This window comes from Oncorhynchus mykiss, chromosome 1 (assembly GCF_057628025.1).
Source record: "Oncorhynchus mykiss isolate SJ-2025 chromosome 1, ASM5762802v1, whole genome shotgun sequence".
Taxonomy (NCBI): domain Eukaryota; kingdom Metazoa; phylum Chordata; class Actinopteri; order Salmoniformes; family Salmonidae; genus Oncorhynchus; species Oncorhynchus mykiss.
The window spans coordinates 11,605,197-11,622,336 of NC_143022.1; the positions used below are offsets into that span (position 1 = coordinate 11,605,197).

A 17,140-nucleotide genomic window follows, 5' to 3' on the forward strand; every position below is an offset into this window, starting at 1 on the left:
TGTGAAAGGTGAGTTTCATGTCGTTCATTATTTTCCAGAGAACGCGGAGAGCCCCAAGTTGATTATACCTTACATGGTTTGTCAGATGTTGTGGATGCATGGTGCAAGCCCACAGTGGTTCTCAGTGAAATGGAGTAGGTAGGTCTACAGATGTTTTTAACACATTTTAACTTCTTATGGCTGGGGCCAGTATTGAGTAGCTTGGATGAATAAGGTGCCCAGAGGTGCCCAGAGTAAACGGCCTGCTCCTCAGTCCCACTTGTTAATATATGCATATTAGTATTGGATAGAAAACACTCTGAAGTTTCTAAAACTGTTTGAATGATGTCTGTGAGTATAACAGAACTCATATGGCTGGCAAAAACCTGAGAAAAAATCCAACCAGGAAGTGGGAAATCTGAGGTTTGTCAATTTTCAACCCCGCCCCTATCGAATACACAGTGGGATATGGGTCAAGTTAAACTTCCTAAGGCTTCCACTAGATGTCAACCGTCTTTAGAATCTAGAATGAGGCTTCTACTGTGATGTGGGGCTGAATGAGAGGGGAATGAGTCAGGTGTCTGGCAGAGAGCTACGTGCTGGTCATTCGCATTTCACATGAGAGCGACCTGCGTTACATTGCTTTTCTACAGAAATGGGAATTCTCTGGTTGGAACATTATTGAAGATTTATGATAAAAACATCTTAAAGATTGATTCTATACTGAGTTTCAAATGTTTCTACGACCTGTAATATAACTTTTTGAACTTTTCGTCCGACGTTCGGCTGGACCTGCACGCGCGTTTGGATTTGTGTACGAAACGCCCTTACAAAAATTGCTATTTGGACATAAATTATGGACATTATTGAACAAATCAAACATTTATTGTGGAACTGGGATTCCTGGGAGTGCATTCTGATGAAGATCATCAAAGGTAAGTGAATATTTATAATGTTATTTCTGATTTCTGTTGACTCCATCATGGCGGATAAATTAATTTGTTTTCTGAGCGCCGTTCTCAGATTATTGCAGTTTTCTTTTTCCGTAAATCTTTTTTGAAATCTGACACAGCGGTTGCATTAACTTCTTAAGGTATAGGTTACAGCATTTTCAATTTTGGATAAATAGCGTGCCCAATTTCAACTTCCTTCTACTCATGCCAAGAATATAAGATATGCATATTATTAATACATTTGGATAGAAAACCGTCTGAAGATTCTAAAACTGTTTGAATCATGTCTGTGATTCAAACAGTTTTTGTATTTTTTGAGGTCTCTGTCTGTTCAGTGAGATCTCATTGGGAAACTATATTTTTTAGGAACTTGTTTTCCTACCGCTTCCACTGGATGTCACCAGTCTTTGGAATTTGGTTGAGGTTATTCCTTTGTGCAATGAAGAAGTACGGCCATCTAGGAACTGCGTAACACTGTTGAGAGTTGCGCAAGACTTGAAAAGTAGCTTGGTTTGTTGTCTTCCTGTATTGAACACAGATAGACCTGTCTTCAATTTGATCGATTATTAACGTTTAAAAATACCTAAAGTTGTATTACAAAAGTAGTTTGAAATGTTTTGGCAAAGTTTACAGGCAACTTTTGAAATATTTTGTAGTGACGTTGCACAATTTGGAAGCTGTTTTTTTCTGGATCAAACTCGCCAAATAAATTGACATTTTGGATATATATGGACGGAATTAATCGAAAAAAAGGACCAATTGTGATGTTTATATTAGAGTGCCAACAAAAGAAGCTCGTCAAAGGTAAGCCATGTTTTATATTTTATTTCTGTGTTTTGTGTAGCGCCTGCAGGGTTGAAATATGCTACCCTCTTTGTTTACTGTTGCGCTATCATCAGATAATAGCTTCTTATGCTTTTGCCAAAAAGCCTTTTTAAAATCTGACACGTGGCTGGATTCACAACGAGTGTAGCTTTAATTTAGTATCTTACATGTGTGATTTAACGAAAGTTTGATTTTTATATCATTTTATTTGAATTTGCCGCTCTGCGTTTTCCCTGGCTTTTGGCCAAGTGGGACGCAATCGTCCCCTATACCATAAGAAGTTAAGGAGAAGTATAGCTATAATTCCATGTGTAACACTTACATTTTCATCAACATTTATGATGAGTATTTCTGTAAATTGATGTGGCAATGCAAAACCACTGGATGTTTCAGGAACTACTGAAAGTAACGTGCCAATGTAAACTCAGATCTTTTGCTATAAATATGACCTTTATCAAACAAAACATACATGCATTGTGTAACATGAAGTCCTATGAGTGTCATCTGATGAAGATCATCAAAGGTTAGTGATTCATTTTATCTCTATTTGTGCTTTTTGTGACTCCTATCTTTGGCTGGAAAAATGGCTGTGATTTTCTGTGGCTTGGTGGTGACCTAACATAATCGTTTGTGGTGCTTTCGCTGTAAATACTTGTATGCTTGAGGAATTTTAATTATGAGATTTTTGTTGTTTTGATATCGATCCCGTTAATGGGATTTCAGCCCTGAGAAGTTTTAAACAACCTGTTATGTCTGCTACTTGAGATAATTGATGTTTTACTGGGCTATAGGTTGATGTACAGATTAGTGCAGATACATGTGTTCACAAAAAAAGATGCAAATACCACTTCATTTATCTGATTTTGTCTTGTCACAATAAGCTCCCATTAGGGGGACACAGCCATGACTTACAAAAAGTGGTGGAAGAAACAAACAAGAGTGTCTTAATCAATAACACATATGATTTAACAATGTTTACGAACGCAACACGGCATAAAGGAACAGTGACTATTGGTACAGTAGCATGTCTTCCTGGAAGAAAGACCGCTTAATGTACTATGCGCCTAGCCTGTACTCTGTGACCTGTAGATGTAGTACTTTCTTTCAAATACTAGAATTAAGTATTAGCATTTATTTATTATTTGTTGTTATAATGTGTGTACTATTACCATACACAGAAGGTATAATTAACTGTACTTAAATCTGGGCAATAGTTGGGCAAAGATGAATAAAACGACATAAGAGCACAAATTCAGACAACATTTTTTTAATACAAAGTCAACATATCTACATACACAGTGGTTTTTAACCAATCATTGTTTCAGTTAGAAGTAACAGTTTGAAAGCGATAGCACTTGGCCCTCATACAAAGAAAAACTATTTTGATTGAGCTTAGGTTTTTTATCTTTTTGTTGGCTGTTGTACGTATAGGTTCTATTATTTTATAGTAATTTTTCTCTTTTGTTAATTTCCCCACCTCGGTCGAACATTCCAGTAGATTTGGCTGCTATTGTTGTCAAAAGTCTGGCATCTTAACATGAAGTCAAAGAGTAACACATGGCACAAACTTCCAAAGATGTCCAGTCTTGTTTTTTGTCATTGGCCCTTAACCAGTCTTTGAATTCAGTCATAAAAAAAGTCCTAATTTCAAGATAATTTCAAGATTTGTTCATATGAAAAGGTCTGCGATTCCCACTTGAAAAGGATATGCTGGAAATGTCTTTGTTGTTTCGTCTTCCTTCGTCCTAGTCTTTGCATCACACGGCTCCTTCTCATTCAGTCCTGACTCATTCTGCATCCCGTAACAAAACATAAAAATAATAAGAAGAATGAACACAGTATGGTACTAGGTTCTTACAGTATAATGAACCCTCTTACATCATGTCATGATTCAGGGTCAGTGGTAGTGTACTGTAGTACTTTGCCCTTAATGGTTGTGTCATCGCACTATGGCCAGTTGCTAAGTAGTAGAGAATATCTCTTGTTTCTCTCTATGCCAATGGACAATCCACTTCTTGGCTTTTTAGGCAGTTGGGAACTAGCACTTCTCCTTTTTTGGGGATGGAAAGATAGAGCTTTTGTTTTGGAAAGGAATAGTCCTTTGGTTGCCGTTTCCCAGCCCTGTTCACTTTGGGGCCAGAGAGCAGGCGCCATTTTGATTGCAAGAAGCCTGTGCTGAGGCAAAAGTTCTGGGTCGTCATTGACCTCTCATAACAGAGTTAGCTGTGGGTGGCTAGCAGGGGATATTGCTAACATGGCAGATATGCCAAAGAAGGAGGGGACTTAAGAACAGAGAGCAGAGTGGACTACAAATGTTACAAAGGGAGAAAGTAGACTTCACACTGTGAACTTTGCAATGATTAGAACCTTATCTTTGCAGTTCAGTATTCGATCTGAAGTAAGAGAGCGTTGAGAGTTAAATCAAACAAATACATATAATCTATATGTTTGTTTATTTACAGGTGTTATATTCTGGATCATAGTTGATATCTAACAAATGGATGATCGTGTTGTGTCTGAAAAGAAAAATTAAAAGAAAGAGGAGGAAATAATGGACTTCTGAGAAAGAGGGAGATGACGGTCTGTACATGGTCAAAAAGTACAGTACCTTTAGTCTGGCAAATTCAGCAGAATGGGAAATACCTTTCCTCCAATTGAATGCTTTGTAGACTATTTAATCTACTACATATGAAAATAATACTCAAACAAATACATGACTATTGTTAGCTAATGATAATAGTAATTTCAACAACAATTAAAAAGACACCGTCTCCTTATCGGCACAGGTCTACCAAGTGGTAGGTTTTAAAAAGGGTTGCTGGAGCGGCGCCTCCCCTAATTGTTTTCAGAGAAACACACAATATTTCCCAAGGTTAAGTTCATGGCTACAAAACAAATCCATCAGAATTTTACATGAGCAAAATGAAAGTTTATGGGTGGTAAAAAATACCTAAAAATAAGAAACAGAAAAAAATATGTTTGGATACATCTTTATATTCTTCATTTAAATATATATGAATGTGCGATATATATATATATATATATATATATATATATATATATATATACACACATCCACAAGTTATACATAACATTTCTATAGTGAAAAAATATAATGTCTTTTAACATAATATGAACATATAAGCATACATTTTTTTCCTGCTAATTTAAAAAAATGTGATACAATATCTCTGTTAAAAAAAACGAAACAAAAAAATTACAATAAAAAGTCAGCTATGTAAAGTAAAATAACAATAGTCATCATAACACAACATTCATGTTTCCATAATGTTACAATAACAATAAGGCTTTTTTTGGAAATAACAAAGACTACAAACAGTTCCTTTCATCATTCTGTTAGTGTATATACCAATCCAAAAACCTTCCCAGAATCCATTGTAAAAGCATACTCCTGGGTATACCAAAGCACAGACCTCTGAGAAAAAAATACAATTTTGGGCTTTGAGGGCTTGTTTTTGTCAGACACGTGTACATAGTGGGTAGAATCGGACCTGCTATTGTTTAGATTTCAAGTTTCGTGATGTGCAAGTCATTTTTATCGTGGACATAACTTTCACATCACAACAGATCTTCCCCAGTCATCCACAGTGGCCTTTGGCCAGTCATCCACAGTGGCCTGTGGCCAGTCATCCACAGTGGCCTGTCATCCACAGTGGCCTGTGGCCAGTCATCCACAGTGGCCTGTGGCCAGTCATCCACAGTGGCCTGTGGCCAGTCATCCACAGTGGCCTGTGGCCAGTCATCCACAGTGGCCTGTGGCCAGTCATCCACAGTGGCCTTTGGCCAGTCATCCACAGTGGCCTTTGGCCAATAGGTGGAAGAGAAAAGACAGGAACCTTTCTCTGGGTTATCAACTCAGTTCCTCAAAACTTTGAACCACTGTCCTTCCACTGTTAGTAGAGAGCTAGTCTCTCTCTTTAAGTCAAGCTTGGGACATGAATGTCGTGTGAGACAGTGAGTCCAGAGGAGGCCGAGAGGAGTTGATGGGGGAGGGGGGGGGGGGGGGGGCATAACATGTGGATGCGCTTTCAGTCTCAGCCTCATGGGTGCAAACTGACACCGCCAGACCAGGCACCTCCATTGTCATCCCATACCAGAGTCACACTTACAGCATACAGGAGAATAAGCAGCATGTTTAGTATTGACAGAAAACCCCCAGAAATACACATAATTTTAAGACAAAATTAACAAATGATTACAATGGGTTGTTGATCACTGTACAAGTTTGCAAAGAGAGCTCAGTTGCCGCCATTCACCATGCCAAGTTCTCCTGTGGTGATTCCACTCGGTCAATATGTTGGGCCCTGCACCAGTAAAAACTAGTCCTGAACGAAGAGTGACAGTAAAAAGTCAAGGGACTTCATTGTCATTTATCTGGTCTTGCAAGAGCGGTCTCTTTTCACCCAGTTTCCATGGTGACTGAGGCTAAGAGAGCTATATCAGTGGTTACTGTATAAACATGTTGGGGTTTGTCCTCAAGAAGCTCCACACGTCAAGTGATGGAGAAACTGAAACGGTAAGTTGATTGAATCGGCATTATCCACCGCTGGCAGTCACTATATGACACCGTCATCACTTTCCCCCAGAATATTCTGTACTGCAGAAGCTCCTCTTAGCCCAAAGAGTTGAAGGGATATAGGGCTGCCCTTTGTACGAGATGATGGACATGTTGGGAGTTGAGCTTCTAAGGTTGTAACAGAACTGTGGGCAGTAGAAGTTATCTTGCTTAGAGAGAAGGATGAGTGTGGTAGGGGGTCCCGAATGGAGGTCGACTTCTTTTGCCAGTACCTTACCGTTAACTCAGTGTGTTTGTCTCATCAGAGGTGTCTGACATTTTGGGGACAATCATCTGTGTACACAGGCAACCACAGTTTTCCATCAGAAGTGTTTATAAACAACTAGGAACTGTGAACCTCTGTCCTTACATGGTAAAAAAGGCGCTTCCCCATTTAAAGCTACATCCACTCCACCATTTTCTCAGTTTTTACCAATCCCTTTTTTTTTTTTACCTCAGTCACGTTCGCCCAGTTGGTTTTTCATTCACTGTTGTATTGTTTGTAACGTAGTTAATTTTTAATAGATGTCCACGAAATGTTTACAATGTCCACCTCCACATCTGAACACTTGAGGTAAGGTTAGCAGTCCAACACTTTAATTATTCCCACCCCACAGCTTGAGCCACCACTTTTGGTTCCTTTCTTCAGAGTGAGGGCGTCAATTAGTTCTGCTGATGGAGTCATTTACGGTTTCCTCACCGACATCAAAGTCCATTGGGTCCAATTGGAATTGCACTCTTGTTGACTTAAAAAAAAAAGAATAATAATCTACAATTCGTTTGCTATTCTGTTGGTTGAATTTTGTTTTCTGGCTGCTGTTGTTGTTTTCATTTCTATGGCTCAGGAGACTGTTGAGGGGGACATAGGATTCGGGGGGCGAGATGGATTTTTACGTTGCATAGTGATCAAAGCTTCCTAGGTACTCCAGACCCGCCTGGTAGCAAAACTGATATTCATCCTGCATAGACAAAATAAACAACATTCAACATTAATTTTGTTCAGCAGCAAACAGGAGATACTTCACTTAAACAATAAGGCATGAGGGGTTGTGGTATATGGTAAATATACCACGGCTAAGGGCTGTTCTTAGATACAGACCTTAGCCGTGGTATATTGGCCAGATACCACAAACCCCCGAGGTGCCTTATTGCTATTAGAAACTGGTTACCAACGTAATTAGAGCAGTATAAAGAAATGTTTTGTCATAACCGTGGTATACGGTCTGATATACCACGTCTGTCAGCTAATCAGCACTCAGGGTTCGAACCACCCAATCTATAATATTCAATATAATACTACAAGCCAAACCTAGCAGCAGCTCTAAGACTTACAGCCAGTATCAATGCTAACACAATGCTGATGCATATTCTTAGCAAAGATGGCAAAACTACATGTTCAACAAAAAAACTACAATATCCATGAGAACCTGTGGGTTCGGAGTGACCCCTCACCTCTGTCTGGACCATGGCCGGCCTCTGTGTTCGCAGCATCTTGACCGTCTGAAAGATGTCTACCACGCCTTCATAGCGCATCCTCTCCAGCACGATGCTGAGTGTGGTGAAGACACCGGTCCGGCCAACCCCCGCACTGGAAACACACACAGACACACCAATCTCAGGGGATATGCTGGGATATTGAAACATTTCCAATTCACACATGCATATTAATACACACTTGTTCATGTGTGAAATGTAACCAATATAAGCACCCACCAAATTATTATTATGATGATTATTATCATCAGTATAACAGATGAAGTCCAACAATCATGCAAACAGCTCTATCAGGCGTCCATTTTGAAAGTTGTTATTTCTCTTGTCCTCAGATACCAGTCATCAAGGTTGTTATTTGTCCTGTTCTCAGATACCAGTCATCAAGGTTGTTATTTGTCCTGTTCTCAGATACCAGTCATCAAGGTTGTTATTTCTCTTGTTCTCAGATACCAGTCATCAAGGTTGTTATTTGTCCTGTTCTCAGATACCAGTCATCAAGGTTGTTATTTCTCTTGTTCTCAGATACCAGTCATCAAGGTTGTTATTTCTCTTGTCCCTAGATACCAGTCATCAAGGTTGTTATTTCTCCTGTTCTCAGATACCAGTCATCAAGGTTGTTATTTGTCCTGTTCTCAGATACCAGTCATCAAGGTTGTTATTTCTCCTGTTCTCAGATACCAGTCATCAAGGTTGTTATTTCTCTTGTTCTCAGATACCAGTCATCAAGGTTGTTATTTTTCCTGTTCTCAGATACCAGTCATCAAGGTTGTTATTTCTCTTGTCCCTAGATACCAGTCATCAAGGTTGTTATTTCTCTTGTCCTCAGATACCAGTCATCAAGGTTGTTATTTGTCCTGTTCTCAGATACCAGTCATCAAGGTTGTTATTTGTCCTGTTCTCAGATACCAGTCATCAAGGTTGTTATTTCTCCTGTTCTCAGATACCAGTCATCAAGGTTGTTATTTCTCTTGTTCTCAGATACCAGTCATCAAGGTTGTTATTTCTCTTGTCCCTGGATACCAGTCATCAAGGTTGTTATTTCTCCTGTTCTCAGATACCAGTCATCAAGGTTGTTATTTCTCCTGTTCTCAGATACCAGTCATCAAGGTTGTTATTTCTCTTGTCCTCAGATACCAGTCATCATGTGCCGTCGCTACACGGTTTAACACCTGACTCTAAGCTGATCATGTCAGAGGTAATATTGATGTGATGCATGTACACAATTGACTTTGATGCCTGCCCACACCGACACAACACAAAATGAACACACACACGCATGAACGTACACAATCTCGAACCCACATGAACGCACACACACTTACACACACACAAACTCCACCTCATTAAGTCCCCATTGCAAACCTTTCTCTGTAACAGTCCCCAGAAATAGGGTGAGTCTTAAGTTTGATCCTGAAATTCTTGAGGGCTGTCTCCGTAAGCTGCTTTGGTGTGAAATGACTTCCCCTTCACCAATGGAACAATAATTGATATGACAGCAGATATGTATTTTCATCCTACCCACCCCATGACGGTTTCTGACTGGAGATAGAAGAGGAGAAGACAGGGGTTGCAAAAGTCGGGAGTGGACTGGAGTTGAAAGGTCACCCCCCCGCCCCCCCAAAAAATGGAACTAAGGACAAAGAGTTGAGCATCCCTATAGAGTCCGTGCTTCCTCGCCTTCTTGTGTCACCACAAAGTCTGTCCCCATTCAGTCCTCTCAACAACTGTTCCACCACACCCCTCTGCTATCACTCCATCCCTCTAACCCCATCCACACCAATCCTATCCTCCCCTGCAGTGTGGTGAAAGCTCTTCCCTGGGAGCTGTTCACAGCTTGTCACAGGGGGTTTTGGACAAGATGGGGTACAGCTTTTCTCAGAATAAATGTTTTCGTAGCAGGTTAGGAGAACTTACACAATTTACACATCTATCTATCTATCTATCTATCTATCTATCTATCTATCTATCTATCTATCCATCTATCTATCTAGAGATAGAGAATAACAACTCTGCCTTACTGCAGCTTCCTTAAACACAGCCTTCTCTCTTAATCTGTTGTGGGCAGACTACGTAAACATAAATGGTGCTGTTGATCTGTGATTATACAACAGGATGCGTGAGATAATGAGCAGCAGTAGATTCATTGCTTGGGTTTTTCCTCACTGATTATTTGGATAAATTCTCGATTTTGCATCTTTTGAATTTCAGAAGGGGAGAGGACATTTGGCCCACACACTTGCCCGCAACTATCTCAACAATTACGCAATACATTCGTTAACCGAGATGACCGAGCTCTTAAAGGTTATAGTCAGTGTCTGGTGGTGATATCATACTTTCCCAATGGGAGTATGGTGGTGAAAGTCTGGTGACATCATAACATATCATACTTTCCCAATGGGAGTATGGTGGTGAAAGTCTGGTGACATCATAACATATCATACTTTCCCAATGGGAGTATGGTGGTGAAAGTCTGGTGACATCATAACATATCATACTTTCCCAATGGGAGTATGGTGGTGAAAGTCTGGTGACATCATAACATATCATTCTTTCCCAATGGGAGTATGGTGGTGAAAGTCTGGTGACATCATAACATATCATACTTTCCCAATGGGAGTATGGTGGTGAAAGTCTGGTGACATCATAACATATCATTCTTTCCCAATGGGAGTATGGTGGTGAAATTCTGGTGACATCATAACATATCATTCTTTCCCAATGGGAGTATGGTGGTGAAAGTCTGGTGACATCATAACAATGTCCATATAGGTAGATCTGGTGTTTGGTTAGCCTGGTCTAAGATCTGTTAATGCAACCATAGGAGTTGGCTATGGGGACTTCTTCTGTTGAACCAAATGGCTTCCCCTTTACAAATACCAGGAGGCTGCCTCTCTGAGTGATCAATTATGAATGAGCTGAGCCTATGGCGTCGTATCACCAGTAAGGAGAGAGAGAGAGAGAGAGAGAGAGAGAGAGAGAGAGAGAGAGAGAGAGAGAGAGAGAGAGAGAGAGAGAGAGAGAGAGAGAGAGAGAGAGAGAGAGAGAGAGAGAGAGAGAGAGAGAGAGAGAGAGAGAGAGAGAGAGAGAGAGAGAGAGAGAGAGAGAGAGAGAGAGAGAGAGAGAGAGAGAGAGAGAGAGAGAGAGAGAGAGAGAGAGAGAGAGAGAGAGAGAGAGAGAGAGAGAGAGAGAGAGATGGGGGGAAGAAAGAGAGAGAGAGAGAGAGAGAGAGAGAGGACAGATGGGGGGAAGAAAGAGAGAGAGAGAGAGAGAGAGAGAAACATGCATGATGTCTATGGAGGACCCTTTAACATTCTGTGAGCTGGATGCCTACACACTCTTACCCAGATCTCAGGACACTGGGTTATATGTTGACATTGTTAGGTACATACAACGGTGTCAGTCTGAATTACAAAGAGCACCAGAAACAATGTCTCATACTCATCAACATTGTTGGGCAAACACACACACACACACACACACACACACACACACACACACACACACACACACACACACACACACACACACACACACACAAAAGATCCTCACCTGCAGTGGACAGAGATGGGTCCGTCCTGGCCAAACTGCTCCTTGGTTTTGTGCACCTGGCCTATGAAGTCTATGAAGCCCTCTCCTGACTTGGGCACCCCCTGTTCCGGCCAATCAGTGAACTGGAACTGCCGCACTGTCCTGGACTGCCCGTCCTGAGTGAGTGGAAGAAGAGGGAAAAGAATGGATGGAAAGAGTAAGAGGAAGAGAGAGGTAAGGGAGGAGGACGGATGACAACAGAATAAGAGAGGGGTGGATGAGAGAGGTAAGGGGGGAGGACGGATGACAACAGAAGAAGAGAGGGGTGGGGTGAGAGAGGTAAGGGGGAGGACGGATGACAACAGAAGAAGAGAGGGGTGGGGTGAGAGAGGTAAGGGGGGAGGACGGATGACAACAGAATAAGAGAGGGGTGGATGAGAGAGGTAAGGGGGGAGGACAGATGACAACAGAAGAAGAGAGGGGTGGGGTGAGAGAGGTAAGGGAGGAGGATGGATGACAACAGAATAAGAGAGAGGGGTGGGATGAGAGAGGTAAGGGAGGACGGATGACAACATAATAAGAGAGCGGGGTGGGATGAGAGATGTAAGGGAGGAGGACAGATGACAACAGAAGAAGAGAGAGAGGTGGGTCAGTAAAAGCCAACATTGAGAAACAATAACTGTTTCATTCCACACACCATGGAGAGAAACTGACGTGAGGTCAGCGAACCACCAGGTCACAATCTGTGTCTGATAGACCGCTCAACAACAACAAGCCCAGTTCAACTTCACACTCATACAACACTACAATGACCTGTCTCTGACATCCATCTGTCAGGCTATCAATACTGTCTCCCCTGACATCCATCTGTCAGGCTATCACTACTGTCTCCTCTGACATCTATCTGTCAGGCTATCACTACTGTCTCTGCTTACATCCATCTGTCAGGCTATCACTACTGTCTCCTCTGACATCCATCTGTCAGGCTATCACTACTGTCTCCCCTGACATCCATCTGTCAGGCTATCCACTACTGTCTCCTCTGACATCCATCTGTCAGGCTATCACTACTGTCTCCTCTGACATCCATCTGTCAGGCTATCACTACTGTCTCCTCTGACATCCATCTGTCAGGCTATCACTACTGTCTCCTCTGACATCCATCTGTCAGGCTATCACTACTGTCTCCCCTGACATCCATCTGTCAGGCTATCACTACTGTCTCCTCTGACATCCATCTGTCAGGCTATCACTACTGTCTCCTCTGACATCCATCTGTCAGGCTATCACTACTGTCTCCTCTGACATCCATCTGTCAGGCTATCACTACTGTCTCCCCTGACATCCATCTGTCAGGCTATCACTACTGTCTCCTCTGACATCCATCTGTCAGGCTATCACTACTGTCTCCTCTGACATCCATCTGTCAGGCTATCACTACTGTCTCCGCTGACATCCATCTGTCAGGCTATCACTACTGGCTCCTCTGACATCCATCTGTCAGGCTATCACTACTGTCTCCCCTGACATCCATCTGTCAGGCTATCACTACTGTCTCCTCTGACATCCATCTGTCAGGCTATCACTACTGTCTCCTCTGACATCCATCTGTCAGGCTATCACTACTGTCTCCGCTGACATCCATCTGTCAGGCTATCCACTACTGTCTCCTCTGACATCCATCTGTCAGGCTATCACTACTGTCTCCGCTAACATCTATCTGTCAGATATCACTATTCCTCCCTTTTGCTCTCACACTCTCTGACAGTCTTTCCTTTCTCTCACTCCCTCAGTCTCTCTTTCTCGCTCCCTCCTTGTCCCCCTCTCTCTCTCTCTCCCCGGTTTCTCTCTTTCTCTCCCTCGCTCTCTCAATCCATTTTAGCTTGTAGTTTTTGCCGTAGAATAAGTCCCGGTTAGAGGAAATCAATAGGGAGTCTGGCGTGACAAGCGTATTCTTCTGGACACCGTGTTAAATGAGGTAATCCTGGACAGAGGACAGATCGATGGAGCAAGCTGACAGATGGAGCAAAGGAGGAGGAGGGATACGAGTGGGGGGAGTGAATTGGAGGGTGGCCACCCACATCGGTGAAGAGTGGATTTCTTGAGAAAATGTCTTAATTTGAATCTCCGCTAAAGGATAGTCACTTATAGTGTTGTCTTAATCTCAGTAGTCCACCGGGAGGGAAGGAAGATGATCTCTGAATTAGATTTTGGAAGGTGAGGCTGAAGAGAAGACACAGCACCCCAAAGCAATACTCAAACATTCCCTAGTCCCTAGCCTTGTCTCCTTTCCTTCGGTGAACATTGATAATTGAACCAAGTGGATAAGCTATAACTTGACTATTTATACCTTTAAAGTGATTTCAGGTCCACGATCAGGAAAGAAAGGATAGGTAAGTAGAGGAGGCTACATCCTAAACTGCTCCAAAACATTCCCTAGTCTCCATTCCCTAGTCAGCCACTTTCCTTGATTACAAGTCCCTCTCTCCCCCACTCTCTCTCTCTCTCCCCTCTCTCTTCACTCCTTCTCTCTCTCTACTCTCTCTCTTCCCTTTCTCTCTCTCTCTTCTCCTCGTCTGCCTCTCTCTCTTCCTTCAGTCATCTCTGATTACAGGTCCTTTCATTGCTTGAGGGGAGCTTAAGCGTTTGGCCCATAATTAACACAGTCTAGAACCACTGCTGCTGCCGCCCCAGTTCACCCTTCACAGACACTCCTTACTGTAGCATGGGGCTGAGGGCTAGGCCAGGTTCAGACCAACATGAGCCCTCCTTACTGTAGCATGGGGCTGAGGGCTAGGCCAGGTTCAGACCAACATGAGCCCTCCTTACTGTAGCATGGGGCTGAGGGCTAGGCCAGGTTCAGACCAACATGAGCCCTCCTTACTGTAGCATGGGGCTGAGGGCTAGGCCAGGTTCAGACCAACATGAGCCCTCCTTACTGTAGCATGGGGCTGAGGGCTAGGCCAGGTTCAGACCAACATGAGCCCTCCTTACTGTAGCATGGGGCTGAGGGCTAGGCCAGGTTCAGACCAACATGAGCCCTCCTTACTGTAGCATGGGGCTGAGGGCTAGGCCAGGTTCAGACCAACATGAGCCCTCCTTACTGTAGCATGGGGCTGAGGGCTAGGCCAGGTTCAGACCAACATGAGCCCTCCTTACTGTAGCATGGGGCTGAGGGCTAGGCCAGGTTCAGACCAACATGAGCCCTCCTTACTGTAGCATGGGGCTGAGGGCTAGGCCAGGTTCAGACCAACATGAGCCCTCCTTACTGTAGCATGGGGCTGAGGGCTAGGCCAGGTTCAGACCAACATGAGCCCTCCTTACTGTAGCATGGGGCTGAGGGCTAGGCCAGGTTCAGACCAACATGAGCCCTCCTTACTGTAGCATGGGGCTGAGGGCTAGGCCAGGTTCAGACCAACATGAGCCCTCCTTACTGTAGCATGGGGCTGAGGGCTAGGCCAGGTTCAGACCAACATGAGCCCTCCTTACTGTAGCATGGGGCTGAGGGCTAGGCCAGGTTCAGACCAACATGAGCCCTCCTTACTGTAGCATGGGGCTGAGGGCTAGGCCAGGTTCAGACCAACATGAGCCCTCCTTACTGTAGCATGGGGCTGAGGGCTAGGCCAGGTTCAGACCAACATGAGCCCTCCTTACTGTAGCATGGGGCTGAGGGCTAGGCCAGGTTCAGACCAACATGAGCCCTCCTTACTGTAGCATGGGGCTGAGGGCTAGGCCAGGTTCAGACCAACATGAGCCCTCCTTACTGTAGCATGGGGCTGAGGGCTAGGCCAGGTTCAGACCAACATGAGCCCTCCTTACTGTAGCATGGGGCTGAGGGCTAGGCCAGGTTCAGAGTAACATGAGCCCTCCTTACTGTGTGTGTGGGAGTAGCATGAGGCTGAGGGCTAGGCCAGGTTCAGACCAACATGAGCCCTCCTTACTGTGTGCGTGTGAGTTTGAGTGGAGGGCATACTGTGTGTGTGTATGGGAGTAGCATGGGGCTGAGGGCTAGGCCAGGTTCAGACCAACATGAGCCCTCCTAACTAGCCGCCATGCTGGCTCAAGCAGCAATCCAACACGTGCGCCAGTCCCAGGTAGGCCAGTGTTCTGCAGTACAGTTAACTGACACAAAATGGCTGCTGCCTATACTTTACAATGGGCCTTGGTGCTTAGACAGACCACGGGTGATCATACTATCATAGAAATGGTTGTGGTACCATGTACATCCTTCAAAAAACGTAGGTATTGGGTTAATGGATAAAAATACCTTACGCTGTATGCCCCTAATAACACTTATACAACGTATATAAAACGTTTATACAGCGTTTTGATAAAGAGGATATTCGTCAGGTGAAAACTCTCACGTGATCTAAACATTGGCTAGGGCTAGTAACTGGAAGGTTGCAAGTTCAAATCCCCGAGCTGACAAGGTACAAATCTGTCGTTCTGCCCCTAAACAGGAAGTTAACCCACTGTTCCTAGGCCGTCATTGAAAATAAGAATTTGTTCTTAACTGACTTGCCTGGTTAAATAAAGGTTAGGGGAAAAAAAAGAAAAAAAAATGTCATTAAAGGCGTCTGTGACCTTCTCCAAACCCATCCCTCAGGTGTTCACCAAAACAGTGGCAGGGTGGCTGCTTTGTAGTTGTTTGAACAGCGGATTGCCCCTTTAAACGTGGTATAAAGAGCAATCATACTATCGCCCACATGACACCTACCCCATCAGCACTGTATGTGATGGAGGAAAATGGCCGCAATCAGCTTGGCTTCCAACAGCCTCACTGATGATACAGGTGAAAGGTTAAATGGAACATGTGATAGGCATAAACAGTAGGAGCCATTCTAAGAGGCAGAGCGACACGAATAGAAATAGAATGAGTCATCTCTAAGGACAGCAGTCACACACACACACACACACACACACACCTACACATGGATGGACGCACGCACGTACAAACACACACATACTCACCCTTGCATCGGTGACTTTGAACTCTCGGAGGATGTACTGGGGCATGTTGTACTCAGCCATGGGGTCCACCACAAAGTACTGGTACCTGGCCGAACGCTCAGCGGGCCAGTACTGATGACACTTTTCCTGTGGACACAGAGAGAGAGAGAGTGAGACACCCAGATATGGGGTGAGGGGGTGAGGACAGGACAGGAGAGAGGGAGAAGAGAGGAGAGGAGAGGAGGGAGACATGAGAGAGGGAGACAGGAGAGGGAGAAGAGAGGAGAGGAGGGAGACAGGAGAGAGGGAGACAGAAGAGGGGGAAGAGGAGGGAGACAGGAAAGAGAGACAGGAGAGGAGGGAAACAGGAGAGGAGAGAGAGAGCGAGAGAGAGAGAGAGAGAGAGAGAGAGAGAGAGAGAGAGACTCCCTACCCTGCCCATCTCTCGGAGTTTGGTGAGCATGACTACAATAGTGGAGTTGTTCTCCCACATCATCCTCCAGAAGTCCTCTGTGGTCTCTGCCAACGGGCCCTGCGTTGCGATGTAGGCCTTCTGTTGCCTGGTAACACAAACACACAATCAGGTCAGACATGTAGCAGGGGGAGTCCGCTCCCTAATCAGTTTCATCAAACCATTGAAACAGATTTATTGCAATTTTGATATTGTCACACTTGCTGTTCGCACACTCGTGCTCTCACTCGTGCTCTCACTCGTGCTCTCACTCGTGCTCTCACTCACTCACTCACTCACTCACTCACTCACTCACTCACTCACTCACTCACTCACTCACTCACTCACTCGTTCTAACACCTCTCCACTTACACACACTTCCGA

The 17,140-nt window shown here is 43.9% G+C and overlaps 1 protein-coding gene across 15 annotated transcripts in view; it reads right to left on the reverse strand.

The window, feature by feature from the left end:
• Positions 1-4,193: 4,193 nt before the first annotated feature.
• LOC110522842 (receptor-type tyrosine-protein phosphatase S) overlaps positions 4,194-17,140 on the reverse strand; it is a 392,578-nt gene continuing 379,631 nt past the window's right edge. For 14 of the 15 annotated variants that reach the window (XM_090242145.1, XM_090241934.1, XM_090241807.1 and 11 more), the window contains 5 exons: positions 16,739-16,865; positions 16,327-16,452; positions 11,377-11,531; positions 7,786-7,921; positions 4,194-7,292 (listed from right to left, as the gene is read on the reverse strand). In XM_090242145.1, coding sequence (XP_090098271.1) covers positions 7,224-7,292; positions 7,786-7,921; positions 11,377-11,531; positions 16,327-16,452; positions 16,739-16,865 — 613 coding nt within the window. In that variant the 3' untranslated portion in view covers positions 4,194-7,223. The remainder of the gene's footprint in view (positions 7,293-7,785; positions 7,922-11,376; positions 11,532-16,326; positions 16,453-16,738; positions 16,866-17,140) is intronic. The other variant, XM_090242296.1, reaches the window with a different exon arrangement.